Here is a 27,668-nt window from a genome sequence, read left to right on the forward strand (position 1 = left end):
GAAAGACCCTTGCTTGAGAGCCTGACAAGTCACTGCCAGTCAGAGCAGACAGTACTGTGTTTGATAGGTGAATGGTTTAAAGTGGCTTCGTATGTGTTCATGTGATTCTGCTGAACATAGAAATTAGCCCATATTCCAGGCCTTGAACCTAAGGTTCTGGTGAGCTCATAAATATAGCCCAGGGCATAGGGTATTCCCCTACACACTTACCAGCATCTTCTGAATTCATCCATTTCTGCAAATATGGCCACAGCAAACTACCCTTCAAGATCTCCATGGTAGTTTTCCCACTGGCAGATTGATCTCTGGAGTTATAGTGCTGGAGAAGCACTTACTGGCTGCTACTGACCACAAGCTCATCCGATAATCAAATATGGCTTAAAGCCAGATCTTAGGTATTATCCAAGAACTGAGCTGGGGAGACTTCTTGCATAGGGCATCTGAGAGTATAAGAGCAGCCTCACAGGAAAGATGCTGCAACCCGTTGATCATTTTTGGAGATAAAATTTGGCCATAAAAGGTTCCTCTGGCAGTGGGGGGAAAGAATGATCAGCATGCGGGTTAGAACAGAGCCTCTGGGGAGCCAGCATGTTGTAGAGGTTAAGAGCGGTGGTTTGGAGCAGTGGACTCTAATCTGGAGAACCTCCCCCCTCCTCCATGTGAGTGGTGGATGCTAATCTGGTGAACTGGGTTGGTTTCCCCCACTCCTACACATGGAAACCAGCTGGGTGACCTTGGACTAGTCACAGTTCTCTTAGAGCTCTCTCAGCCCCATCTACCTCACAGGGGATCTGTTGTGGGGATGGGAAGGGAAAGTGATTGTAAACTGGTTTGATTCTTTCTTAAGTGAATGATCAGCAGAAACCCCAGTTTGAGAGGAATCTTTGTGGGATAGGCAGAATCAATTTTAAATTGCACAAATGTACAGTGAAGAAGCCTTGAATCAGTTTGAAAACAAGAGTGACAGGCAGAGGTGTTGTATCGTTTGTTCTGCCAGTGTTGTTCAGTTTTGAATTACCAATACGATTTATTTCAGTAGCCCTTTAATACGCTGCTACCCACCTAGTGCACAGTGTTATAATCAAATACTCCCCCCAACCCAACCAACAAGTAAAAAAAATTGGACTTTCCCATCAAGGCAGCTTTATCTGTATTGGTATATTTATGATATGGTAAGAACTTTAATATCTGGCACTTGATTATCCGGAATGGTCAGTTATCCAGAATGCTCAGTTAACCTCTATAAGGAGGAGCGCTTTTCGATACTCACTCTAGAACCGTGGAATCATCTACCCTTGGGCCATTTGTTTGAACGCAACTCGACTAGATTTCCTGTAGGTTAATAAACACATCTCTATTTTAGGAGGCTCTTGGATCATGAGGCTGCCAACAGTGGCTTCCGTTGGCCTCTGCCCCAGGTTGTTCTCATGCTCTAGTTCTTCACCTATACATGTTTTTATACAGCATTCTAAATTGTGCTTGATTGTTTTTTTCAAGAGTGAAAAATAGCAGGTGATGGGAAAGACGAGACCCAATCAGAACAGACAATACTGACCTTGATAGACCAATGGTCTGATTCAGTATAAGGCAACTTCCAGTGGATGTGTATAAAAGCAGGGACAGAGGAACATTTGTAGGGGGGAAGCAGTGCTTAATCCCTTTTCCTGGTTCCTCCTGCAATCCTCACCCCCACATACACACACTCATTTTGTTTCAACCAGAATTGCTTCCAGTTTTGCAACCTGAGTGGAGAGTTACATTAAAAACAGGCTGAGAAAGTATTTGCAGGGGATAATCAGCAGGCACAGTAAGGGTTAAAGCTCATCAGGTTTCTTCCAGAGGTCCAGCTCTCCCTCTGTTTGCATTACAAGGAGAATACAGGGTTGAGAATCTCACCCTTTCTCCTTACGGGTAGCTCTGCTCTTATACCGCCTACCAGCACAGAAACACATCCCTCATGGGAGCTGAAGCTCCCATTATTTCAAAAAATTTCTGCTTCTCAGAATGTGGTTATTGTTCCTTGGCTATATGAACAAGGAAACAGTGGATGTTTTGATCAAAGTGGGACCTTAAAGGGCAGAGAGAGCAAAGCTAGGCATTCCTCCTGCGATGCTTCCCCTAATGCAACAACCCCGCTCCCCACCAGTTTGGCTAGGGATCTGTTCTCCAAGGTGTTTTAGCAAGACAGTAATCCATCCTTGCTCTATGCAACATTTGATCCCCCAAAGTTCTATCTCCCTGGGATTCTCTCCTCCAGAAAGCAGGCTGTCAGCACTAATGAATATTTCCTTCCTCATTAGAGGCCCCTCCATCTTTTCTTCACATTGTTCCCATGCTTAGGTGCAAGCTCCTTCGTCTAGTGATAAAATGTCCAGTCTGTGCAGGCTCAGTGAGATCCTAATGAGAGACTCCGAATTTGTCAATGAACTGACAGATCAAATTAAAGAATCCAGCCTCACTAATGAGCAGCCATGATGAATCCCTGGGCAGGAACGCAGGCAGTACTAATGGCGTGAAGGTAGCAAAGCAACCTGTTGTATGTGGACAAAGCATTTTAGGGGGGTGGCAGCATGGGGAGAACTTGACGGGATATGAGACACTTCTATAGCTCCCAGTTTATAACTACATGTCAGTTCTTTTGTGGAGGTCCACTATCATCATGCATCATTTGCTATCCATGGCCACTAGTCAAAATGGATACTAGTCATGATGCATACCTATTCTTTGCAAGATCAGAGGACCATACCTATTATATTAGGTGCTGTGGCACACAGGCAGTATGCTACTGCAGTCGTCTTGTTTGTGGGCTTCCTAGAGGCACCTGGTTGGCCATCTGTTCTGTGTGAACAGACTGATGGACTTGATGGGCCTTGATCTGAACCAGCATGGCCTTTCTTATGTTCTAATGTTCTTAAGGCTTTAAGAGGAGAGTGGACATGTTCATGGAGGACAGGGCCATTCATGGATACTAGTCATGATGCAAACCTACTCTCTGCAGGATCAGAGGAGCATACCTATTATATTAGGTGCCGTGGAACACAGGCAGGATGTTGCTGTAGTCATCTTGTTTGTGGTCTTCCTAGAGGCACCCGGCTGGCCACTGTGTGAACAGACTGCTGAACTTGATGGGCCTTGGTCTGATCCAGCATGGCTTTTCTTATGTGCTATCAAATCACCGTATTTGGACATTACAGACAAGCGCCACCAAGCCATGTGCTCAATCACAACCTTATTTGGCTGAGACTTGCACAGCAAGTTTGACGAGCCTGTAGGTGCAAATGGAGCCTGCACAACTTCCCTCTGGAAGAGCCATTGTATGCAAGCACTGTGAACTGGCCGGAGAAGAGACTGGGCAGACAGCTGGCAGTCAGGGACGATTGTTTTTGCAAATTAAAAAAAATGAATTTACCTTGTTCATGATGCCTCTTTTCTCATCTCGTTATAATCACATGGATGTTTTTTTTCATGATCCGAAGCCAGTAGGATTATGAGTTGTTTTCTTTCTTTGCAGTGGTAGTGTTCAGCTTGGCAACTGGCTAGCTAGTGCACTTAGAATTTAGTCGCTTGCAGAGCTTAGGTGTATTTTGGAGTTATCTTTAGCAGGGCAGGCACTGTTTAAAATCAGCCATATGTCAAATGATATGTGTTGTTTTTTGCAACTGCAGAGTCAACAGCTTTAATCAGCGAGTGGCATTTATCGTGTTGGTGCATGCTCAAAACTTAATGGAGTAAACTGCTTGCCCCAGGTGGCACTGCCAGAATGCACAAAGCATTTGTGATCCAATTGGGAGCACTTGGTGAACGTGTTCCACTTTGAGAGCCAGGGACATGAAATGAGACGGGTTGAAATAGTACAGGGACAAGGCACGTGGCTTCCCACTAGGGTTGCCAACCTCCAGGTGGGACCTGGAGTTCTCCCAGAGTTACAATTTATCTACGGACTACAGAGATCAATTCTCTTGGAGAAAATGGCAGCTTTGGAGGGTTGACTCTACAGTATCGCATCCTTCCTGAGCTCCATCCCCAGGCTCCGCCCCTAAATCTCCAGGAATTTTGCAACCTGCAGTTGGCAACTCTACTTTATCACACAGAACATTTTGCATTTGCATTTGTTGCCATATAGGCTTGTTTTTAATATATGCATGAGCGCTTTATAATAAATATATTTCATAGTTTTATTGAGTTCTTTTCCACCCATCCTTTGGGTACTCAACTTTGCTTTTAGTTTCAGTCTTTTCCTTCCCTCTGTTCTATCCAGGCCTTTGGTTAGCCCAGGCTACCCTGATCTCATCAGATCTTAGAAACTAAACAGGGTTGACCCTGGAAAGTATTTGGATGGGAGACCTCCACAGAATACCAGGGACAGGATGTGGAGGCAGGCAATGGCCAACCACCTCCAAATGTCTCTTGCATTGAAAACCTTACAGGGTCGCCACAAGTCAGCTGTGACTTGACAGCACAGAAAAAAGGCATCTATTAGAGAGGCCTTGGCTCAGTGGTAGAGCATCTGCTTGGCATGCAAAAGGTCCCAGGTTCAATCCCTGGCATCTCCAGTTAAAGGGACTAGGCAAGTAGGTGATGTGAAAGACCTCCGCCTGAGACCCTGGATAGCTGCTGCCAGTCTGAGTAGACAATTGATGGACCAAGGGCCTGATTCATGTGGCAGTTTCATGTGTTCATGTGTTCATGTGACAGCTTCATGTGTTCATTAAAAGTACATTTTTTTTCTCCAGGCAGTTGGCAACCCTGATTTCATCACAATCCTACAAAAAGAAAAACGCTTGCACTAGACAGATAAAAATAATCAGGAACCCCTTAAGGCAAGCTGCTATACCCAAATGATTCTCCCCCTCCAGTTCTCACCCATCCTCTCCCACCCAAAAAAACTTGGTCCAAAATATTTTGCCTCCTCTCTCCCAAGCTATCCGCTTTCAAGCTGAATCTCATTATGCCACATATTTCCTGATCACATTTCTAACCTCTCCGTGTCCCTTTGAATTATCTCCCTGCCCTCTCCGATGTTCACAACGCTGCGCCGTTTAATATCGGCTGCGAATATGATTAGCATGCCAAGTCCTCTCACGTCCCGATCATATAATGCAGATGTTAAATAGGAGCAGACATAACATCAGCCGCCACAGCAGTGCCCCATTAGATGACACCACCCCGGCACTCCATGCATTACCGAACGTCATTACCCTTTCGGCGCGTCCTTCACACGCTTCTCAATCCGTGCGGCGGGCCGCCTTCCAAGCCGGCCTGAATTACCTCAGCAAGGTTTCATGAGACGCCATCAGAAGCGGTTTGCTGGAATCTAACAGTATTATAGCAACTGCAATCTCCCCCCCCCTCCACCCCACCCCCTTCAACCGCTAATTTTGTAATTCCATCAGAAAAGCAATCAGGTTTGTTCAGTGCAATTTGCTCCTTCGAACACTGCAGGCTGCCCGTCGCTAATGTTTTCCCTGTCCCCTAGGAAACTTCTCTTAATGTTTCCCACCACAGAGGTCCTATTGGATAAACACTGCCAGGATCTCCTTCTGAAAGATGGTATCGCATGTTTGCGGTGCGCTTGGCCCGGCACTCCGTGGCTTTTCCTAATTAATAGTTAGCACGCCTAGAAGCACACTTCTGCTTCAGGTTGCCTGCCTGAGATGTAGGTCACTTTTTTTTTTCAAACAAAGCCCTTTTCTCCCTTATTTTATTTATAGATAAAGCACTGGAGACGTACTAGAACTGCACAAATGAGGTTCCTGGCCCCTAAAGAACAAGCTCCAGTTAATGCCAGCCAACATAAAAACTAATAGAGAGAGAGAGGCAGGGTAGCACAGTTTAAAAGCTCTCACCTGGAAAAAAAAAGTAAACACCAATCTGACAGACCCCCTGCACTAGGAGGAGGGGGGGAGGAGGAGGAGGAGGAGGAGGAGAAGAAGAGTTGGTTTTTATATGCCAAGTTACTCTACCACTTAAGGGAGGATCAAACCAGTTTACAATCACCTTCCCTCCTCCCCACAACAGACACCCTGTGAGGTAGGTGGGGCTGAGAGAGTGTGACTAGCTTAAGGTCACCCAGCTGGCTTCATATGGAGCGGGGAAACAAATCCAGTTCACCAGATTAGCTTCCGCCGCTCATGTGGAGGAGTGGGGAATCAAACCCGGTTCTCCAGATCAGAGTCCACCACTCCAAACCACCGCTCTTAACCACTATACCACTCTGGCAAGCAGGATAACAGCTCAGCTTAGTCAGCAATCTAAGCAGATCCACTTGGAAGTAGATTCATTGGAAATACTCCCAAGAAGCACAAGAAACTGTTTTTAGGGTTATAGACTTAAGCAGAGAGCCAGTGTGGTATAGTGGTTAAGAGTGGCAGGACTCCAATCTGCAGAAATGGGTTTGGTTTCCCACTCCTCCACATGAAGCCTGCTGGGTGACCTTGGGCCAGTCACAGTTCTCTCCGAACTCTCTCAGTCCATGCAGAGGCAGGCAATGGCAAACCACCTCTGAATGTCTCTTGCCTTGAGAACCCTACGGGGTCACCTTAACTTGGCTGCGACTTGATGGCACACACACACACGGATACTTAAGCAAAGGAAAAGCTGAAATAGTTCCCGGATCAGTCACAGCAGAATTTGGGGATAGCAAAGGATCCATTTTCCATGCCCACGGAGAGCACAACTACCATTATACATAAATAATCAATGTGCAATTACATGGCTCATTATAGCTAAAAGCATATTACTCCTAACCAATTGCATACCAGGATACAAAGATTAATACAGCTCTTGCATTTTGCTGTGAGTGTATGACTTTAGTATATCGATATGAACTTGTTTATGATTCATACGCTTTTTGTATATTTTCATGTAATTGCATATCAATCATTTATGCATAATGGCAGATTGGTGGAATATATACAGTGCTTTTATATTCATTGTTTAAGATTCAACTGTGCTATCCTGGGTCAGAGACGGAATAAGAAGCAGAGTGTGACCCAAGTAGGAGAGACAGCAGAGAGACAGCAACATCACCAAAAGAACCGTCTCTCTTGGTATGCTCCTCTGAGAGCTCTTCGCTCTATTAGCAATAATCTACTGGTGATTCCCAGCATGTGCGGCTGTCCTCAACGAGGGCCAGGGCTTTTTCGGCCCTGGCCCCGGCCTGGTGGAATAGTCTCCCCAGTAACATCAGGGCCCTGCGGGACCTGAAAGAGGTCTGCAGGGCCTGCAAAACGGAGCTATTATGTCAGGCCTACAAGAGAAGCCACTGGCTATTCTAAGTTATCCATCGTACTGGCCTCCCCATCCTTTTGCCTCCACTTGTCATCTGTGGGAGAGATTTTGCTGTCAGGTCTACGGCAGTTACTGCTATTTTAACACTGTCTTGTTTTAAATTGCTATGTTTGTTGAGTTTTAATTATTAATTTCAATGTTTAGGGATTTTGTTGATTTTAAAGGTTGTAACCCGCCTTGAGCCCGGTCAGATGGGGAATGAGGGCGGGCTATAAATGCAAATATAAATAAATAAATAAATAAATAAAATGCAGCAACTAGTTCACAGTAACCAAGCCTCTTTCTCAACTGCGCATAAACATAGGAAAAGGCACAGATTCCAGGGCTTTCATTTGTAAAAGAACCAGTTGCTAGTCCTTATGGCTATGAAGATGTGCTTGAAAACGTGTCGGCAGTGTTGGATAACGCACAGCGTTGCCAGGTGGGTGGTTTCGGTGGGCAATTGTCTGCCAATCCACCCGGCTGCTCCGGCATGGCCGCACACAATGTGATTACGTCACTTCTGGATTTACCCCCAGAAGCCCTGCGTCGCCGTGGCCACTTTAAGCACTCAAACCCCCACGCGGCCGCAGCGATGCGGCGCTTCCAGGGGTAAATCTGAAAGTGATGTAATCACGTCGCGTGCAATTGCCCCAGCCCCGCCCCCTAAAACCTCCCACCGATGGAGAGCGGGGACCTGGCAACCCTAATGACGCACCAGGCTGCAAGCCACTGTGAGCACTGTGATACGTATTTTGTAAGTTTGAGGTGCTAGGTTGCTATTGCGCAATTGTAACTGGCAAGATTCGCATCTTGGGTTAAAAACCCTATGGGGTCACCACATGCCAGCTGTGATTTGACGGCACTTTTTATCACCAGCGTTATCATCTGCAGTACTACAGCATCTGGATCTGGATCTATACCATTCTTGTCCCCGCAAGAGGCAAAAAAAAAAGAATGTCACACCTCATTGATGTTAACAGTTCTTGGGAATCAAAGTTAGTGCATTGACCTTTGAAAAAAATCCTGTTGCGCAGCTACAGCACATAGCTTGCACGCATAACACACATGCACACTGCACATCGTGCACTCACATACACACTCATGCATGCACACAATGTGCATTATTTACCATTCCACCTTCTTTTTTCTTTTGTTTTACTTGTCAAAGACTTTAAAGAAAACACACATGAAGTTCAAGACCTCATTGATTTTAAAGCAGTAATTAATTTCATCCTTTGCCGCCATCACCAACGAACATACTCCTTCTCTCGGTCTCTCTGTTACTGTTGTGTGGCTAAAGTGGATTAACTGCACTTGTTTTCCCTTTTGGCATCATCCATCTCTCCGTTAGCTGCCAGGTCTTGAAATCACCTTGGGAGGGGCTAGCAGTGGCACACGTTGCAGGCACAGCTCTGGGAGAAAGTGGAAGCTTTCCAACCGAGACGCCTCTTCATTTGATTACATTTGTCTCCTGCTTTACTACTGAGGAAGTCAGAAGGACATAGATGCATAGAATCATAGAGTTGGAAGGGGCCATACAGGCCATTGAGTCCAATCCCTGCTTAATGAAGGATCAGCCTAGAGCACCCCGACAAGTGTTTATCCAGTGTATGTGTGTGTGTGTGTTGTGCTGTCAAGTCGCCTCCGACTCATGGCGACCCTGTGAGTGAAAGTCCTCCAAAATGTCCTATCTTTGACAGCCTTGCTCAGATCTTGCAAATTAAGGGCTGTGGCTTCCTTTATTGAGTCCATCCATCTCTTGTTGGGTCTTCCTCTTTTCCTGCTGCCCTCAGCTTTTCCTAGCATGATTGTCTTTTCTAGTGACTCTTGTTGTCTCATGATGTGACCAAAGTATGATAGCCTCAGTTTCGTAATTTTAGCTTCTAGGGTCAGTTCAGTCTTGATTTGATCTATAACCCACTGATTTGTTTTTTTGGCCATCCATGGTATCCATAACACTCTCCTCCAACACCACATTTCAAAGGAATCTATCTTCTTCCTATCAGCTTTCTTCAATGTCCAGCTTTCACACCCATACATAGTAATAGGGAATTAATAATGCCGTATATTGCCATAAAGTCCACCCTCCCAAAGCAGCCATTTCCTCCAGGGGGACTGATCTCTGTAGTCTGGAGATTCCAGGAGATTGCCAGGCCCCACCTGGAGGTTGGCAACTCTGTGATAATGTACTGTTACACCAATTTTACAGAACGGGAAAGGATGCAGCATAGCAAGTGAGTCAGCAACTGAGTTGGGAACTCTGACAAGCACAAACCACCCTGTGAAATATAAAGCTGGTCAGGCATTTGGGTGGGAACGATGCTGAGAATGAGTTGGACTGGAAGAAAGATCAGAACCCTGGCCTTTTAACTGTCATATCTACTGTTTGCCATGTGACTCTCATTGATTCTCTCATTGCCTGATATTCTGTTTCTGTGCACTACTTTGTTGGTACTGGGTAAGATTTAATGCTGTTTGGGCATAATTAGAATCCTATTGCAGTCCTGGAACTGATACCCAGCCCAAGCACCATGGCGTAGCACTGTAATTCATTAGCACTGTTGGGCAGTACATTAAAAAATAAGGACCTAAGGTGCATGCTTTTTTACCCAACTAGAAAAGGTACAGTTGCAGATGCATGATTGGCATACTAACACTCATAAACCCTCAGTCTGTTAAATACTTGATCCCGTTCCTTGATGCCATGAAATGTACCGTGTGCGGCATTTGAGTGGCACATGTAGATGCGCCAAGACAGGACCTTGTGCCCACAAGATTGACAGATGTACTACATCTGTCATGTTTGTGACGTCGCTTTAGCTGCCGATAGCGCATGCCATCGGGACATCCGTGCTGGCTGGCTAGCAGGATTTCCATGCAACAGAGATGTGTTTTTGTTGCATGCTGAAGTGAGAAATCCAGTGCCGTGCCCCCCTAGATGTTTTCAAGATGGATCTAAACTGGTACTCATGTAAGAGCCTGTTCATGCATCTGAGCTTTCCTTGTGGAGGAGACCTTGGTGCTTTCAAATAAGTGAGACATTCTCCCAAGATCAGGGTGCATCACGCCAATGACGCCACCAGCTGCAGAAGCAAGCAAGCTTGAGCTCACAAGATTCTGCAGCAGTAGTAAGATTTGAACAAGGGACTTCTTGGTACACATCTTGGACTCTTAAACTATTGCACCACCGTAACTCTGTATAATCTAAGGATCAAAGTATCCCCAGGTGGTTGTAAGCATTATGTGGCTCCTTATGCAAAATGCATGCAATGTTATTCATATCCCCCCCGCCAAAAAAATGCCAGCACGTAATTCTTTCTCAATTAAGCTTTTAATGGCATGCAATGAAAAAAAAAAAGTTTGCACGGCCATCGTGCTTCACACAACGTAGTTGAGCCTTGATGCTGCTCATAGTGATTCATTACTCTGCAAAATTGGATTAAATGAACAGCAGAGACCTTTGAGAACAGGAGAGTGGCAGCAGGAGCTTTAAAACAAAACTGTCCCCAGTTAGCTCCTGTGTGTTTAAGCCACATGGGGTGGTTCCCTGGGTTCCACCCAACCATGACTTATTGCGCAGGCCAGCAATGTTTGCTGGCAACCGACAGGGCCAGGAAGAATGAGTTGCTGTCCCGAACACACACAACGGAATCTGGACATGCCCTTGAAATCAACAGCCCTGGCAATAAGTTAATGGCAGCCTCTCAACTTTAACAGGTCTACGGGTAGCTTTATCACCCGCCATCTGTGTTGACAGCAGAATGGCCAAAGCACAAAAGCAGAATTGGATTTTGGGCCATACGGTTGCCCGAAAGCCAGTGCCAAAGCCTGGGGAAAGCATTTCATTATACACAAAGTAGGTACCTAATGAGCAAGACACATCCCCTCACCTGTCCAGCCAACGGGAAAAGTATCGTCCCGGAATTGCAGAAGCCGCCCAGTGCCATGTTTCCTGGTGGGGTAGTTTCATCGCCAGGCATTCCCTCCCTGTTCAAAATTCTACCACCCTGCCAAGCCAAACAACAGATATTATTAGCAACTCTTTCAGCAGAGGCTACAAAAGAAGGCAAGCCACATGGCTCAATTGCCCAAGAAGCCCCTGCTCCGTTCCATGTTGGATTGTGCACACTTCCTCGGATGAAGGTTAGCTATCCACTTCTGTTTGCACTCCACTTGCAAACCCTAGGAGGGTCGCCATAAGCAGGCTATTACTCTATGACACTTTCTCCCACCGACCACAGTTGTGTACAGAGACACTTTATATATATATAAAAAAACCCAAACAGGACATATGCATTTGTTGGTGCAGCCAAGAAGCCTAGCGTTGGCAGCATTCCCAGTTATACATGCAGAATGAAGTGTTGTGCAAACAGGAGGCTGTGTGTGTTGTGCAGAATGAAGAGTGTTGTGCAAACAGGAGGCTGTGTGTGAGGTGGGGGCTTCTATTATAATCTCACCTCCTAGGCCATTTTTGCATGGTCAATTTTGATGCTCGCTCAAAGCTCTTTTTTAAAATGCGACTTTAAAATGCCTTTTCATGGTCCCGACGCAAAAGGAGAAGTTCCATCCCCCCCCACTCACCTGCTCCTTTGTTCCTGTCTGCATAGCCATTAGCATATGCATAGCTGACGCACCTCTGCTGTTTTGCATTGTTCCTTGAGGGAGATTCTTTGCAGCAAACACCAAAGGTCGCGTTAAATGGGCTCTTTTGTAATGCGAAGCCGGTATGTTCACCGTGCAAAATTCAGCGTGCAAAATTCAGCGTGCAAAATTCAAAAAAATATGCAGGGCAATTCAGCCTGGAACATACTGCTAATTACCATGCAAAAATGTCCCTAGGTTTGCCAACCTCCAGGTAATAGCTGGAGGAGGAGGAGGTGTCTGCTTTTATATGCCGGTTTTCTCTACCACTTCAGGAAGAATCAAACCGGCTTACAATCACCTTCCCTTCCCCACAACAGACACCCTGTGAGATAAGTGGGACTGAGAGAGCTCTAAGAGAGCTGTGACTAGCCTAAGGTCACCCAGCTGGCTTTCTTGTGTAGGAGTGGGGAAACAAATCCAGTTCACCAGGTTAGCCTCTTCCGCTCATGTAGAGAGGCGAGGAATCAAATCCGGTTCTCCAGATCAGAGTCCACCTCTCCAAACCACCACTCTTAACCACCACACCATGCTGGAAGGTCCAAATGTTTCCTCAGTAGGAAAAATTGGCTCCAGAGTTCAGGAGAATGTTGTGGGTACTGTCCCTCCCCACCACAGCTATCGGTAATTTTTAAACCAGCTAAAAATCTCATGAAGTATTTTCCAGCATCACATCTTGTTTAACTCTTTGTGTGGCTGTTAAAATTATAAGAAGTGGTTGGTGGGGTTTTTTTACATAATACTATAGTTTCCCTTCTTACCACCACAGTTACTCTCTCCCAGACCCAATTCACAACCCCACCATAAACAGGACTCAAACATCATTTCTTTAGATCCAGCGCATATTTGTAGTATGCAGTCCTGCACACACATGAGTCATGAAAGGGATTTTAAGCTGATATAAATCACAGAAATAAACTTACAGCTCTGGCCAAATCTTTGGCCCTAGTAAAGTATACCCTTTATCTCTCCCCACCCCATATTTGAGTCCAGACTCCCATAGCAGGGTAAGCCCAAGGCATTTTAGCATTCGATGCAGAAAATGCAAATGGAAAGGGTCCCTCACACAGAGAGACAATGTATTTATTTAAATAATGGGGGGAGCCAACATAGCTTACAACGTGGTTCTCCCCCTTTTAATTCACCATTTCTTCTAATCGCCACTCTGGGAGGTGTGGGGCTGGCCCAAGGTCACCCAACAAACTTCCATGGCAGACTAGAGAGTCGAACTTGGGTCACCCTGATCCTATTTGGACACTTGAACCACTACGCCACGCTGGCCCTCTGAATTCTGGATGCAATCTACTGGGAAGAGCGCCTGCAGAGGCTCTTCAGTCATCCCCCAACACTCAGCTATCACTGTGTGTGTGTGAAGTGCCGTCAAGTCACAGCCGACTTATGACGACCCAGTAGGGTTTTCAAGGCAAGACTACAGAGATCCTTTGCCATTGCCTGCCTCTGCATAGCGACCCTGGTATTCCTTGGTGGTCCTGCTATCATTAGAGGGTAGCAAACCCCCTCACTTCTGTTTCCCTCGCGGTCACCCCTTTGACAGCTTTGGGTCTTTCTTTTGATTGTGCGTGCCGTTTCCAACTGCCAGCGGTCACCTCGCTCCCCCCTGCGTCTCCCCGCGTTTTGCCCGCTTTTTCAGGGACCTGTTTTATCTTGAATTTGAAAACGCGAGCAAAACATGGGGAGACGCAGGGGGAGAGCGAGGTGACCTCTGACAGTTGGAAGCGGCACGCACAATCAAAAGAAAGACCCAAAGTTGTCGGAGAGGTGACCGTGAGGGAAACAGCCACGTATAAAGGATATTGGATAGCACCATCTCTATGCAAAACTTTTTTTTTATCTAGTTGGGTTTTTTTTTTACCTGAAAGCCATGAGTTATGTTTTTGGAAACATGCTATACTAAAAGCACTGATGTTCATACCATACTAAAAGCACTGATGTCTGTTATTATGAGGATAATATTTCAGCATGGCATGGGATTTTATTGTAAACTGATGGCACTTAGAGTATGCAATTTAAAAAAAAAAATCAGTATAGAAATCCCTCTCATTCCCCCAAAATACTCTCAGTATTGTGCGTGCTGCATGCAAAAGCCTAACTCTCAGTCCCTGTGACTGTCAGACAGTCGGAAGATTCTAGATTGGTCAGGCCTGTTACAGAGTCCGGGAGCCTGGCCTTTGACACTAAACTGGCAACCGGCACTGGCATGTAGAATGTCAGGTGAGGATCTCGGGGAGCCAGGTTCAAATCCTCGCTCTGCCATGAATCCCGGCCGGTGATCTTGTGGGCCAGTCACATAGCCTAACCTGCCTCACGGGGATATTGTGAGGATAAAATGGAGGAGAGGAGAACAATGTAGCCACCCTGAACTCCTTGGAGGAAGGAGAGGATCAAAATTTACGAAACAAATGGCATCATAGTTTCTGCTTAAGAACATAAGAAAAGCCATGCTGGATAGGGTTGCCAACTTCTAGGTACTAGCTGGAGATCTCCTGCTATTACAACCGCTCTCCAGGCGATAGAGATCAGTTCATCTGGAGAAATTGGCCGCTTTGGCAATTGGACTCTTTGGCATTGAAGCCCCTCCCCTCCCCAAACCTCACCCTTTTCAGGCTCCACTCCAAAAACCTCCTGCCGGTGGCAAAGAGGGACCTGGCAACCCTACTTCCAAGCTCTGACAAGATCAAGCTAGTCTGGGGCTGCTACAACTTGATCTGATTTCAAGAAGAATGCTGGATCCCTAATGCTTAGGGTTGCCAGGTCCCTCTCCTGCTACTACCTGGCAGTTGGGAACCCTACTAATGCTGGATCAGACCAAGGCCCATCAAGTCCATTGGTCTGTTCACACACGGTGGCCAACCAGGTGCTTCTTGGAAACCCACAAGTTTATGGCAGTCCTTGCTGTCTAGATCAAGCACTGTCTTCAGTGACCTTCTGGGCTATGGTTGCCAGCGGCGGGAGGTTTTTTGGGTGAAGCCTGAGGAGGGCAGGGTTTGGGGAGGGGAGGGACTTCGATGCCATAGAGCCCAACTGCCAAAGCAGCCATTTTCTCCAGGTGAACTGATCTCTCTCGGCTGGAGATCAGTTGTAATAGCAGGCGATCTGAACCTCAAGCAAGGAAATAGTCATAGACCCAGGCTTGTGTACAGCCAACCCAAAGCCCAAGGGAAGCATCCGCTGATTCTAACTCTTCGAACAACAGATTAATTACAACTGGGCAGCTCCACCTTCCCCCTGCTCATTAATCCTATCCTATTGCTAGGGTTGCCAATCTCCAGGTGGTGGCTGGAGCATAAGAACGTAAGAACGTAAGAAAAGCCACGCTGGATCAGACCAAGGCCCATCAAGTCCAGCAGTCTGTTCACACAGTGGCCAACCGGGTGCCTCTAGGAAGCCCACAGACAAGACGACTGCAGCACCTCCCGCTATTACAACTGATCTCCAGGCAACAGAGATCAATTCACCTGGAGATTATGGCTGCTTTGGAAGGGGGACTCTGTGGGATTATACATCACTGAAGTCCCCTCCCCTCCCCAAACCCCGCCTTCCTCAGGCTCAACCCCCCTAAATCTCCAGGTATTTCCCTACCAGGAGCTGGCAACCCTGCCTATTGCCCACTATGCAGCTGTTTGAACCAGCATTGTATTACTGCAATTTTTGTTTTGGTAACCCAGAATGGAGGGGTTTTTTGGGGGGGGGGGACAGATTCAGTGAGGGCTTCGTGACTGGTATGAGAATATATTTTCCCCACTCAAACCTTCCCAAAAGAGCATTGTTCATAGCATGCTCAGCCGAAATCTGAGCCCCCTCATGGAATCGTCTGTCACAGACAGATTTGGGCCTAGATGGTGGGAAAGTAGTAGGGTTGCCAGGTTCCTCTTCGCCACCAACAGGAGGTTTTGGTGGTGGAGCCTGAGGAAGGCGAGGTTTGGAAAGGGGAGGGGCTTCAATGCCATAGAATCCCATTGCCAAAGCGGCCATTTTCTCCAGGTGAACTGATCTCTGTCAGCTGGAGATCAGGCGTAATCGCAGGAGAACTCCAGCTAGTACCTGGAGGTTGGCAACCCTAGAAAGTAGTCAGCCACATGCTGAATGGCTTGGGGGTGGAGGAGTCCCCAAAACACCAACACAGACTCCCCTCAGGCGTCTCACAACATGACTACATAGAAAGATTTTGTCACTGCCTATGTTTTTTCCCCCTCTGGATAGCTTCAGTGTTGGGCTCTGAGGAAAACAATTCAAGCCTGCAACACGGTTTGATTCTAATAAAAATGGAAATAGTTTCCACGGACCCAAAAAAAGGTAGCGAGAAGAATATAATGGATTGGATCCAAAGGTGAGCAGAAGGGCTCCATCTGACAGCTCCTTCCAATCTAATTCCATGGTACGAAGCCAGCCCACTGACTTTCCCGAACGATACAATATGGCTGACTCAATATCCTAGCAAGCCTCCGTCCAGCTCTTTTGGGTCTCTCCTTCCCCTGTTCACAACGTAGCAGGCAGCTAGTCACAGTGTGGCTCTCTTTCTTCCTCATGCGTTTTCTTTATGTGCAGTGAAAAAAACCCTTCTATTAATTATAAGACTCAAATTACTTTTTGTCTCCATTCTCTGAATTGACACATGTATCTACCTGTATAAATTAAAAGCTCCCTCATTAAAATCCTGTTTAGAAGATACACTTACAGTAGCTTTTCACGCTGTTTGGAATTTCCTTCCGGTGGCTACATGGAATCCATATTTCCTGGGCATCTCTTGCTCTCCGTTTCACTCCCGTTTTGCATGGAAATTCTTGGCCCAAGCCATTTGTAAAGCATTAACCATATAATTGGTAGTATCCTCAGTTGTTGTCTGTCTATACAACCAGAGTGCACAGCACAATGTTCTCCTAGGATTACCATGACATTTTTACTAAATCAGGTGCTTTAACACACACACCTGTTAGTTTTCACTCTGTGTCTTCTTTAACACATTCCCTTTCCCCCTCTGCGCCCTGTGGAGTGAGTAGGGTTGCCAGGTCCCTCTTTGCCACCGGCAGGAGGGTTTTTGGGCAGCGCTTGAGAAGGGCAGGGTTTGGGGAGGGGAGGGACTTCAATGCCATAGAGTCCAATTGCCAAAGCGGCCATTTTCTCCAGGTGAACTGATCTCTATCGGTTGGAGATCAGTTGTAATAGCAGGAGATTTCCAGCTGGTGCCTGGAGGTTGGCAACCCTAGGGATGAGCTGTTTTCTCTTCTAAATCCCTCTCTCTAAACCTCCTATAATGTACATGCTGCACTATCACAAATCCACACCCCGTCTCGGTTCGGGTTTGTTTGCCATCAAGTGACATCTGACTTATGGCGACCCCTGGTGGGGTTTTCTAGGCAAGAAATGTTCAGATGTGGTTTGCCATTGCCTGCCTCCATGTCCTGGCCCTGTGCTTCCTTAGTGGTCTCCCATCCAAATACTTGCCAGGGTCGACCTTGCTTAGCTTCTGAGATCTGACGGGATCAGGCTAGCCTGGGTTATCCAGGTCAGGGCCGATCTCTATTACCTTCATGTTTTTGCCTTTTCCTTGACCAACAGATTTTCGGTGCCCATTTTTAAAAATGCAAGTAGTGCCCTCTTGGATCAGACCAGTGGTCCGTCTATTCCAGCATGCTGTTGCCCACAGCAGACAGCCAGTTACCCAGGGGAGCCAACAAACGGGCAATTGAGAGGCACTCTCCTTTCCTGCCTTTATTCCACAAACAACACAAATGCTTAAGACATAAATGGATAGCACTTATATCAGAAGACCTTTTCTGTTTAGAGCAAAATAAGAGATTAGCAGTTCCCTTCTGACCCTTTTGTCTTCAAGTTCCTCGGCCTAGCCTAAAATCCGTCTTCTAATTGCAGAGTCCAAAACTGCCAAGGGTAGAGGGGAAGCTGAGGGATGTAAGTAAACAGCAATATGCTCTTTTCTTCCCAGCAGAGGGTTTTTTTCCCTCTTACAAAATATCCAAGCCACCTGTTTATTTCAGGAATTTGAGGGGCAGGTTTGCAGAAGGTGGGGAGTTCGCACAACGGTGTCGCCAAGAAAGAAAACGAAATGAGCCTCCCACTGTTAATTGATGAAGTGAGATCGTATTGAACTAAGCCGCAGCGTAAACTTTAATAAAGGTCACCCTAATGAACGGCTTAATTCTAGAATTATAAATTAACTCATGTGGTTTTTGCTTTGAGGACAACTGTGCTTTTCTGGATCTAAAGCATCCCCTGCATTCGCGGGAATGAGCTGAGTTAGTGTGCCTGCACTGCCCCCTGCTGGTCAACATGAGTCATTGCACTTCAGGATTGCAACCCATATGAACTTTTTCCCTCTACGGAGATTCCTCCCGAAATATTTGGAGGGGAGAGGAGGAAAGAAGAGTTTGTTACCCTCCTGCACTTCACAGATGGAATTACAAGCAGACCTGAAACACCCCTGATCTCACAGGAGGAATCACCATCTCAGCTTGCCCTTTCTTGCTGATTTAAAAAGACAAAACACAGTTGTACTCCAGTAACTTATCAACAGCTCAGAATGCATTTCAGAAGCTGCAGCATATCACATGCCAGACTGCACTCTGAATGGGGCCTTTTGTATTTCCATACAGTAGATACACAATTGCCCTGACCTGGATGGCCCAGGCTAGCCTGATCTCAGAAGCTAAGCAGCGTCAGCCCTGGTTAGTATTTGGATGGGAGACCACCAAGGAATACCAGGGTTGCTGTGCAGAGGAAGGCACTGGCAAACCACCTCTGTTAGTCTCTTGCCATGAAAACCCCCAAAAAGGGGTCGCCATAAGTCGGCTGCGACTTGAAGGCACTTTACAAACACAGATACACAATCAGGGTTCAACCCAGGTTCGAAATTGCCACTCAGCTGCAAAGCTCCCTGGGTCCCGTCATTCTCTCTCAGCCCAAACCTACCCCACAGAGTTGTTGTGAAGACAAAAATGGGAGAGGAGACCATGCCGACTGTCCGGTGCTCCTTGGATCTCCCAGACCCTTTGCTGACACGCAAACACAGTGGCGCCCGTGGATGCCATAGATGTGTTTCCCTGGTGCCCAATTGCTCGTTTCTCAATGAATCAGTCTGGCTTTCCTCTGCGGCAGGAAGCAAAAGACCCCAGGAGACCTGATAGGATTGCCTGTTCAAAAATAGCAACCCCCCAGCATAGAGGCATGCTTAGAGCCTCTTGACAGCGTGAGCCAGCGTGGTATAGTGGTTAAGAGCAGTGGTTTGGAGCGGTGGACTCCAATTTGGAGAACCGGGTCTGACTCCCCACACCTCCACATGTGCAGCGGAGGCTAATCTGGTGAACCGGGTTGGTTTCCCCACTCCTACATATGAAGCCAGCTGGGTGACCTTGGGCTAGTCACAGTTCTCTTATAGCTCTCTCAGTCTCATGTACTTCACAGGGTGTCTGTAAGCTGGTTTGATTCTTCCTTAAGTGGTAGAGAAAGTCGGCATATAAATACTAACTCTTCTTCTTCTTCTGATTATCCCCCCATCCCATCTCCCATGGCAGCCATTTCATGGGGGTGCCCACTATCATCTCTCGCAATTCCAAAAATGCCCCCAGGATCAACAGTTGGGGAGCCCTGAAGAGTCCTCTAGCCCCCAGGTTTTCATGGTCTACCAGAAAGGGTGGGGGAAGCATGAGCTGTTCCTCACAGGAATTGGTTTGGGGAAAGCATAGACAATATTCGCCTGGCAACTTCGTGTGGATTCTAAATTTCTTTCCAACCCTGTGCCTTTAGCAAGAATCTTTAAGAGTACGGCACACACAGACAAGCTGCCCAGAGTTAATACTCTCCAATCTAATGTGGTGGTTTTTCCCCCTCTGTGCTCTGAATGTAATAACTTTGTGACACATGTATTTACCTTGGTAAATCAATTTATGTTACTGGCTCGTGTGTGTTTTTCCTCAGCAAAACTCAGGTGCCTTAATTTATTGCATTAAATAGCTGCATCAAAGGCTTTCAGGAAGATCAACAGATGCTGTAGGGAAGGATTTCTGACACCATTTGCCACGTTGTTGTTTTTTAAGAAAAAAAGAAAAGCTGTTGAAACAACCATCAAGCCCTGTATTGTAGACTTAGGGTTGTGATTAGATCCAGCATTCAGTAGTGGTAATTTCATCCGAAGCCCCAAACTGCTGCAGCAAAGAGAACCAGGAACACAGGAGAGAGTAGATCAATATCTGCGACGGCCAAAAAAAAAGGCAACTGAGACATTGGCTGATAATTATTCAGATCTCGTGCTGTCCCACCTTCCTGAAAGAAGGGTAATTAAAGCCATATTCTAATTAATATGTACTTTGCCCCCAATCAGAAGCCTCCTTCTCGGCAAAACTAATGAGGCTGTGAGAATGGGCTCTTCCTTGTGAGTCCATTGGCCTCGGAATCAAATTAAATGAAAGCAATCTTTAATTTAAAAAAACACTTCTGAACTAAAGCTGTCCTGATAGTTGAGGGGGAAAACAACTCCACACACAGACATGATAGGGGACACGCCATATTAGATCTTGAATCAATCCTTTTCTGTATTAGATTTTGTATTAATCCATGCTTTGATTACACTCTGCCCTCCTGGGGTGGAACGTTGGAGAACAGGAATGCTATCAGGAAAGTTCCTTGAGACAAGGGAGCCGGTGTAAATAACAAGAACAAGATGCATAGATACAAGGCCTGGAGCACCAACAGAGATCTAAGGCATATTGTTTATGGAACATCACAAAGATATTGGGTATCCAGAGGCTATGCTAGAAGAATGTATGTCTTAAAACAATGATGGCAATCTGATGATGACAATCTGACATCTATGCATATCAGCAGAACAACCAATGTATTGCCAGTCCACATTCCAGCATTGATTATACTAACTCAGGTGTCACTAGTACGTCTTTATTATTATTAGACAACTGCTATACGTCACGTACTGTCACGTACTGCCGTATGTCACGTGCAAGTCATAATGTCTTACAGCACACCCGCAAAAAGGTATATAAGGTGACATTATGCTCGTGTCAAATGCTCTCTGCATTCAGCAACCCTTGCTTGCTGGCAGTGGCCTATTTGTGCACAAATAAATATTTTTTCTTAACCAGTTTGTGTGTCTGGCTATTTGACTTGGGACAAAAGCACCAAGGCCCGAACCTTAGCGTAACCTACGTGTGGCGCTAACAGTTACACACAGAGAGACACATACAGACTTCCCTCTCCTGTTGCACGTGAGCCTCGGTGGCCTCCCCAGAGCTCGCATTCTGCGCAAACCCACGGGTTCTTAATCCAATCGCTGGGTCCTCTAGGGGGAAGCATCTTTCAGATGGGTGATTTTGAGCAAGATCCTAGGATGGGTGCTGCTGAAATGCTTCCTCCCATCCAGTTTTTCCACTAAAGCATGGTGCAGTGGTTAAGAGCAGTGGTTTGGCGCGGTGGACTCTGATCTGGAGAACCGGGGTTGATTCCTCACTCCTCCACATGAGCGGCGGAGGCTAATCTGGTGAGCCGGGTTGGTTTCCCCGCTCCTCCACATGAAGCCAGCTGGGTAATCTGGGGCTAGTCACAGCTCTGTTAGAGCTCTCTCAGCCCCACCTGCCTCACAGGGTGACTGTTGTGGGGAGGGAAGGTGATTATAAGCCCGTTTGATTCTTCCTTAAGTGGTAGAGAAACTCTTCTTCTTCTCCCCACTCTGTGAGGCAGATTTTCTCTTGGTAAAAAATGCCCTGGGGTTTCACAACATCCTCATTGGACAGAGGTGCAGAAGAGTTAAGCTATTCCACTGCTTCGTCCTTGAAATTCCTCCCCTCCTGAAGGTTCCTCTACAGCTGCCTGGGATCTTGAGGGGGGGGGACATGGTAGGGTTGCCAGCTCCAGGTTGGGAAATTCCTGCAGAGTTGGGGGTGGAGCATGGGGAGGGTGGGACTTGTGGAGGGAAGGAGCCTCATCAGGGTTATAATGCCATACAGTCCATCTTCCAGAGCAGCCATTTTCTCCAACAGAAGAGACTTCTGTATTCTGAAGTTGTTCAAGGGTTGTTCAACCGCAGAATCAGCTACCTAGGGAGGCAGTGAGCTCTCCTTTAAACAGAGGCTGGACAAACGCTTGCCAGGGATGCCCTAGGCCAGAGGTTCCCAAACTGTGCTCCACGAAACATCTCCTAGTGCTCCGTGAAGAGATTGGAAAGAAAAATACGACTGTCGTTCAGTTTAGTATATAGGTGCGAGGTGAAAATTACTGCTCCGTGATGAATTTCTCTCCTGAAAAGTGCTCCATGACTCAAAAAGTTTGAGAACCTCTGCTCTAGGCTGATCCTGCATTAAGCAGGGGGGTTGGACTAGATGGCCTCTATGGACCCTTCCAACTCTATGATTCTAAAATCAGTTGTAACTCTGGGAGATCTCCAGGCCCCACCCGGAGGTTGGCCACCCTAGTGCATGGCAAGCGAAAGGGGCAATTGGGGAATTTCACCAGCTTCAGCTGCCACTGCAAGGATTGCCAGAGGTCAGGCTGCGTGTTTTCAGCCACAGGTAGCAAGAGACAAGCCGAGCGCCCAGATTCACTCCACCGGCGGGTGTCTTAACACGGTCTGCTAATCTTTGCAACGTGACGTCAGCTTCACCATCTGCTTTTCTCATTGGCAGATGGACAGGAGCGAGTTCCAGCAGGATTCGGTCCTCAAGCAGCTGGAGGTGCTCAAGGAGGAAGAGAAGGAGTTCCAGAATTTGAAGGTACGGCCTCGACAAGATACATCTGTAGTACAGAAGGTGAAACTACCCGGAGGTTAATTCTGCCCCTTGGGTAGCTTGGGCTTGTCTGCAGCTGCCAAGTGTTAAGGAGGATTTTGCAAACTGGCAAGACAGTTAAGCCAGAGTACTTGGATTTAAGCCAGTAGAAAGCCACCAAAATCCTTTAACAAAAGATAGAGCCTGCTTCCCTTGATCTATACGAAAATCACACATTTGCTACCGCAGTGTTAGTCTGTTTGTTTTAATACCTTTGTAAAAGACTGGAAATTGTGGCCAATTCATACAGCCAACCAGCACAGTGAGAACTTGGGTAGGGCAGGACTATAGTAGCACCTGCCTAGCTCAGAGCTCAGTCCACATTGGCTGCAGACCTGGGACTTGTTAAGCAGTTTTAAGGGCCAAGCGAAGAAATTTGACTAACCCAAAGGGGCTCTGAAGCCACATTTTCAATGATACTCCAGTTTGATTATGCGAATGGTCCCCAAATCGGCTTTCAGTCAAAGTGCTGGAGGTTTGCTGATTTAAAGGTCACATCACCGCTTGCTCATTTCTACCACAGGTGCACATTAATGCACACCTGAGCTGCATAATCCACACAGTAATCTGCCCGGTAAGCATCTGCCTCAGGGGAGACGGGCTCGCTGCTCATGGAGTCACTACAGTCAGCAGTTGCTATCTTACACCACACCACCCTTTTGGCTAGCAAATGCATCCTGAGTGAGACAAAGTCTAAAGCCATCTGCCACTCTCTGGGTCCCCAGTTCCCTTTTCCACATTTTAAATTATGCACCGTTTAGGTGCAAGCTGAACACACAGCGATTCAAGGTCAGTTCTGGACGGTTCTTCTTCTCCCATTCCATATCAGCTCACCTTCCATTGGGATGCTTTGCATAGTTTATTCAAGTCAAGGGTAACCTTCCAAAAGTGGTCACAGCTCAAAGGTGGTCACTTTAGCTTGGTAGAGGCAACCAAAAGATAGCTTCTCCATCAGAATACATTGGAAGGGTGTTTTTTTTTCTCCCTGGCCTTTTATGATTTTGTTATCCCCCACTAGATGGTTGAGGTGGAATAAAACCTTGCAATTTCCCCTTTCCTAACGGAAATTCTAGCTCTTCATTTCTCTCTCTTACATACACACACACACACACACACGGAAGCCAACTGTGGAGAGCAACATTTCCAAAAGCTGGATCTCTCCTTTGAAACATAAAGTTCTTTATCTTCAAGCTTAGACCTTGCCACGTTGGCATCCTCCCGGATGAAAGGAATCCCGAGTCAATCACCTGCCTCATCTTTTCAAATGGAATTCACGTACTGAAACAAAGTGACATTAAAAAAAAGAAAAAAAGAAAAGAAAAGGTCTGATTCTCCATTTCTTTCCAGAGGGAGACGGAGGGCAAGGGGAGTGAGTTAATTAATTAATTAATTGCCAGGACGGGGTGCCATTTTATCTGAGCTGTTTCCATAGCAACAGAGGCACCATTGTCACATCTGGTAGGGCACGGCTGCTCCTCTCAAGTCACTGCAACCTGGTTAAAGATCTGCCCATTGAATGGAAACAGGGCTCCGTAAAGGAGAACGGAGGAGTGTGGCTCAGTGGTAGAGCATCTGCGTGGCATGCAGAAGGTCCCAGGTTCAATCCCCAGCATCTCCAGTTAAAGGGACGAGGCAGGTAGGTGATGTGAAAGACCTCTGCCTGAGACCCTGGAGAGCCGCTGCTGGTCTGAGTAGACAATACTGACTTTGATGGACCGAGGATCTGATTCAGTATAAGGCAGTGTCATGTGTGTGTGTGTGTGTGTATGTGTGTGCGTGCACGTGTGTGTGTGAGTGGAGAAAGCAGGGCCACTTCCGACGGGTTTTTAGGCTAATCAGAACGTGGGGCAGATGGGCTTATTATGCCATTTAGGGACAGAGGTGAGGAAGATCAAAACCTCACTCAGAGAGAGCTGTGGTTCTTCAGGGTCTCTAAAAGGGTGGAATCCAGAACAGAAACTGATGTCCTGTGAAAGAGAGATGATTTGCAGACCCGTTTGGTGAATCAGAAGGCAGAAAATAGAAAACTTCTAGAACTGGCAAAAGGTTAACAAAATGGATGGGGAAATGCAAATATTCCTACACTGACTGGTACTCACATGAACACACATGAAGCTGCCTTATACTGAATCAGACCCTTGGTTCAACAAAGTCAATATTGTCTACTCTCACCGGCAGCGACTCTCCAGGGTCTCAGGTAGAGGTCTTTCACATCACCTACCTGCCTAGTCCCTTTAACTGGAGATGTCGGGGGTTGAACCTGGGACCTTCTGCATGCCCAGCAGATACTCTACCATTGAGCCACAGCCCCTCCCTCCCATCTGCTACCTCCCCTGGTACCAGATGAAAATCCCAGGCAGGATTCTACAGCTTAATTCTAGGCATATGAGAGACCGTTTCCAAGATGGTTTCAGTCATACAGGCTCCTCCAAGCTGGAGAAGCAGGACATTCTACCATGTTGGCTGAAAGACAAGCTTCAGGTACCTGCATTCTCACCACCCACTTCTTAGCTTCCAAGAAGCTTCTTTCAGAACGATGGGTTCCTCTTTTCGTGTGAGGAAAGCAGCTCTTTACCCAATAAGGGAACTAGCCAAACAGCAAATGATGTTATAAAAAACAAGGGCTATTTATGCTTGGCTGTTTCCTCGCTCAGTCACCCTGCTGACTTCTTTGAGGTTTTGCTTTGATTATGCATGCATTTTCTGACCATTGGAGGTCGCATCGCTCTCCCCGCACGTTTCCCCTAAGTTTTCTTGATGCTAGCTAAACACAAATCCAGAAAACACAGGCAAAATGCACAAAACCTATGGGGAGAGCAAGGCGACCTGTGAAGGTTGGAAAATGCATGAATGATCAAAGCAAAGCCCCGGAGTAGTCGGCAGGGTGACCATGAGGAAACAGCCATGGATAATCATTCAAGGGGTAAACTCAGGAAGATGACTTTTGGAAGTTAGTGCCTGGAAACCAGCTAAATCATTACCTTGGATGCAAAAAGACAAAACTGAGTCTTACAGCCTCTTAATGATTTATTGGGTTGTTGGCTGCTTTCAACTAACATTTCAACTAACAGGTTTTGTTGCAGCTCAGAGCATTAAACAAAAGGCAATTCCACATCCACATATTGGTAAACGTTTGGTTTGAATGGGGGAGGGGGTGAGAAAGCCATAGCCTGGACCCAAAATGGAGTTCGGATCAAATGGAAAGGTAAGGTACGCCACTGTGTCGGAATTGACTCATGGCAACCCCATGGTGTTCCACCTCAGAAGGCAAGAGATGAGCAGAGGTGGTTTGCCATTGCCTTCCTCTGCATTGCAGCTCCAGCCTTCCTTGGTGGTCTCCAAGCTCTAAGTTGAGCCAGCGTGGTGTAGTAGTTAAGAGCTGCTGACTGTAATCTGGAGAACTGGTTTCGATTCCTTCTCCTCCACATGAAGCCTGCTGGGTGACCTTGGGCTAATCACAGTTCTATCCAAACTCTCTCAGCCCCACCTACCTCACAAGGTGCCTGTTGTGTGGGGGGAGGGATGGCAATTGTAAACTTCTTTGAGACTCCTTATGGTAGAGAAAAGCAGGGTATAAAAACCAAGTCTTCTTCTTCCCATCCAAATACTGGCCTTGCTTAGCTTCCAAGTAGGGTCACCAATCTCCAGGTAATAGCTGGAGATCTCCTGCTATTACAACTGATCTCCAGCTGATAGATATCAGGTCACCTGGAGAAAGTGGCCACTTTGGCAATTGGACTCTATGGTATTGAACTCCCTCCCCTCCCCAAACCCCGCCCTCCTCAGGCTCCACCCCAAAAACCTCCCTCTGGTGGCAAAGAGGGACCTGGCAACCCTACTTCCAAGCTCTGATGAGATAAAGTTAGTCTGGGGCTGCTACAACTTGATCTGATTTGAAGATGAAGGAGCAAGAAGAAGAAGGAAGAAGAAGTTGGTTTTTATATGCCGACTTTCTGTACCACTTAAGGAAAAGTCAAAACTGCTTACAATCACCTTCCCTTCCCCTCCCCACAACAGACACCCTGTGAGGTAGGTGGGGCTGAGAGAGTGTGACTAGCCCAAGGTCACCCAGCTGGCTTCGTGTGTTGGAGTGGGGAAACCAACCCAGTTCACCAGATTGGCATCCACCGCTCATGTGGAGGAGTGGGGAATCAAACCCTGTCCTCCAAATCAGAGTCCACCGCTCCAAACCACCACTCTTAACCACTATACCACACCGGCTCTCAGATCGAGCCCAGAGTAGAAGCCAGGCTTCCCCGACCCTTGCCTGAACAACCACTCTTTCCCCCTCTTTTCCAGGACCCTACTAACGGCTACTACAGCGTGAACACCTTCAAGGACCACCACTCCACCCCCACCATCTCCCTCTCGGGCTGCCAGCCGGACCTGAGGCCGGCCAACAAGCAGCGCGTGCCTACGGGCATGTCCTTCACCAACATCTACACCACCCTGAGCGGGCAGAACCGCCTCTACGACTACAGCCAGCGCTTCGTCCTGGGCATGGGGAGCAGCTCCATCGAGCTGTGTGAGCGGGAATTCCAGCGGGGCTCCATGAGCGACAGCAGCTCTTTCCTGGACACGCAGTGCGACAGCAGCGTCAGCAGCAGCGGCAAGCAGGACGGCTACGTGCAGTTCGACAAGGCGAGCAAGGCCTCGGCCTCCTCCTCCCACCACTCCCAGTCCTCCTCTCAAAACTCAGACCCCACCCGGCCCCTGCAGAGGAGAATGCAGACCCATGTGTGAAAAGGACCGGGGACGGGACCGGAGGAGCCGGGGAGGGAGAGCAGGAGGGGGGCCAAATGGGCCGGTGGACGGAGGGATGGAGGGATGAATCGCCCCTCGGCCCAGAGCCCGACTCCGCCGCCGGCTGAAGCTGGCGCGTTCTGGGTGGGGTGGAGGTTGTGCTGTGGTTTTCTTTGCCGTCTAGTGGTTTTTAATTCCTCAAAGCAC

The 27,668-nt window shown here is 47.2% G+C and overlaps 1 protein-coding gene across 1 annotated transcript in view; it reads left to right on the plus strand.

The window, feature by feature from the left end:
- The window catches only part of KIRREL3 (kirre like nephrin family adhesion molecule 3), a 370,228-nt gene extending 342,762 nt beyond the window's left edge, over positions 1–27,466 (plus strand). The window contains exons 17-18 of the mRNA XM_056860874.1: positions 22,578–22,664; positions 27,018–27,466. Of these exons, the coding sequence (XP_056716852.1) occupies positions 22,578–22,664; positions 27,018–27,461 (531 nt within the window). The 3' untranslated portion in view covers positions 27,462–27,466. The remainder of the gene's footprint in view (positions 1–22,577; positions 22,665–27,017) is intronic.
- The last annotated feature ends 202 nt before the right edge of the window (positions 27,467–27,668 follow it).

The sequence above is a fragment of the Euleptes europaea genome, chromosome 14 (assembly GCF_029931775.1).
Source record: "Euleptes europaea isolate rEulEur1 chromosome 14, rEulEur1.hap1, whole genome shotgun sequence".
In the NCBI taxonomy this organism is placed as follows: Eukaryota; Metazoa; Chordata; class Lepidosauria; order Squamata; family Sphaerodactylidae; genus Euleptes; species Euleptes europaea.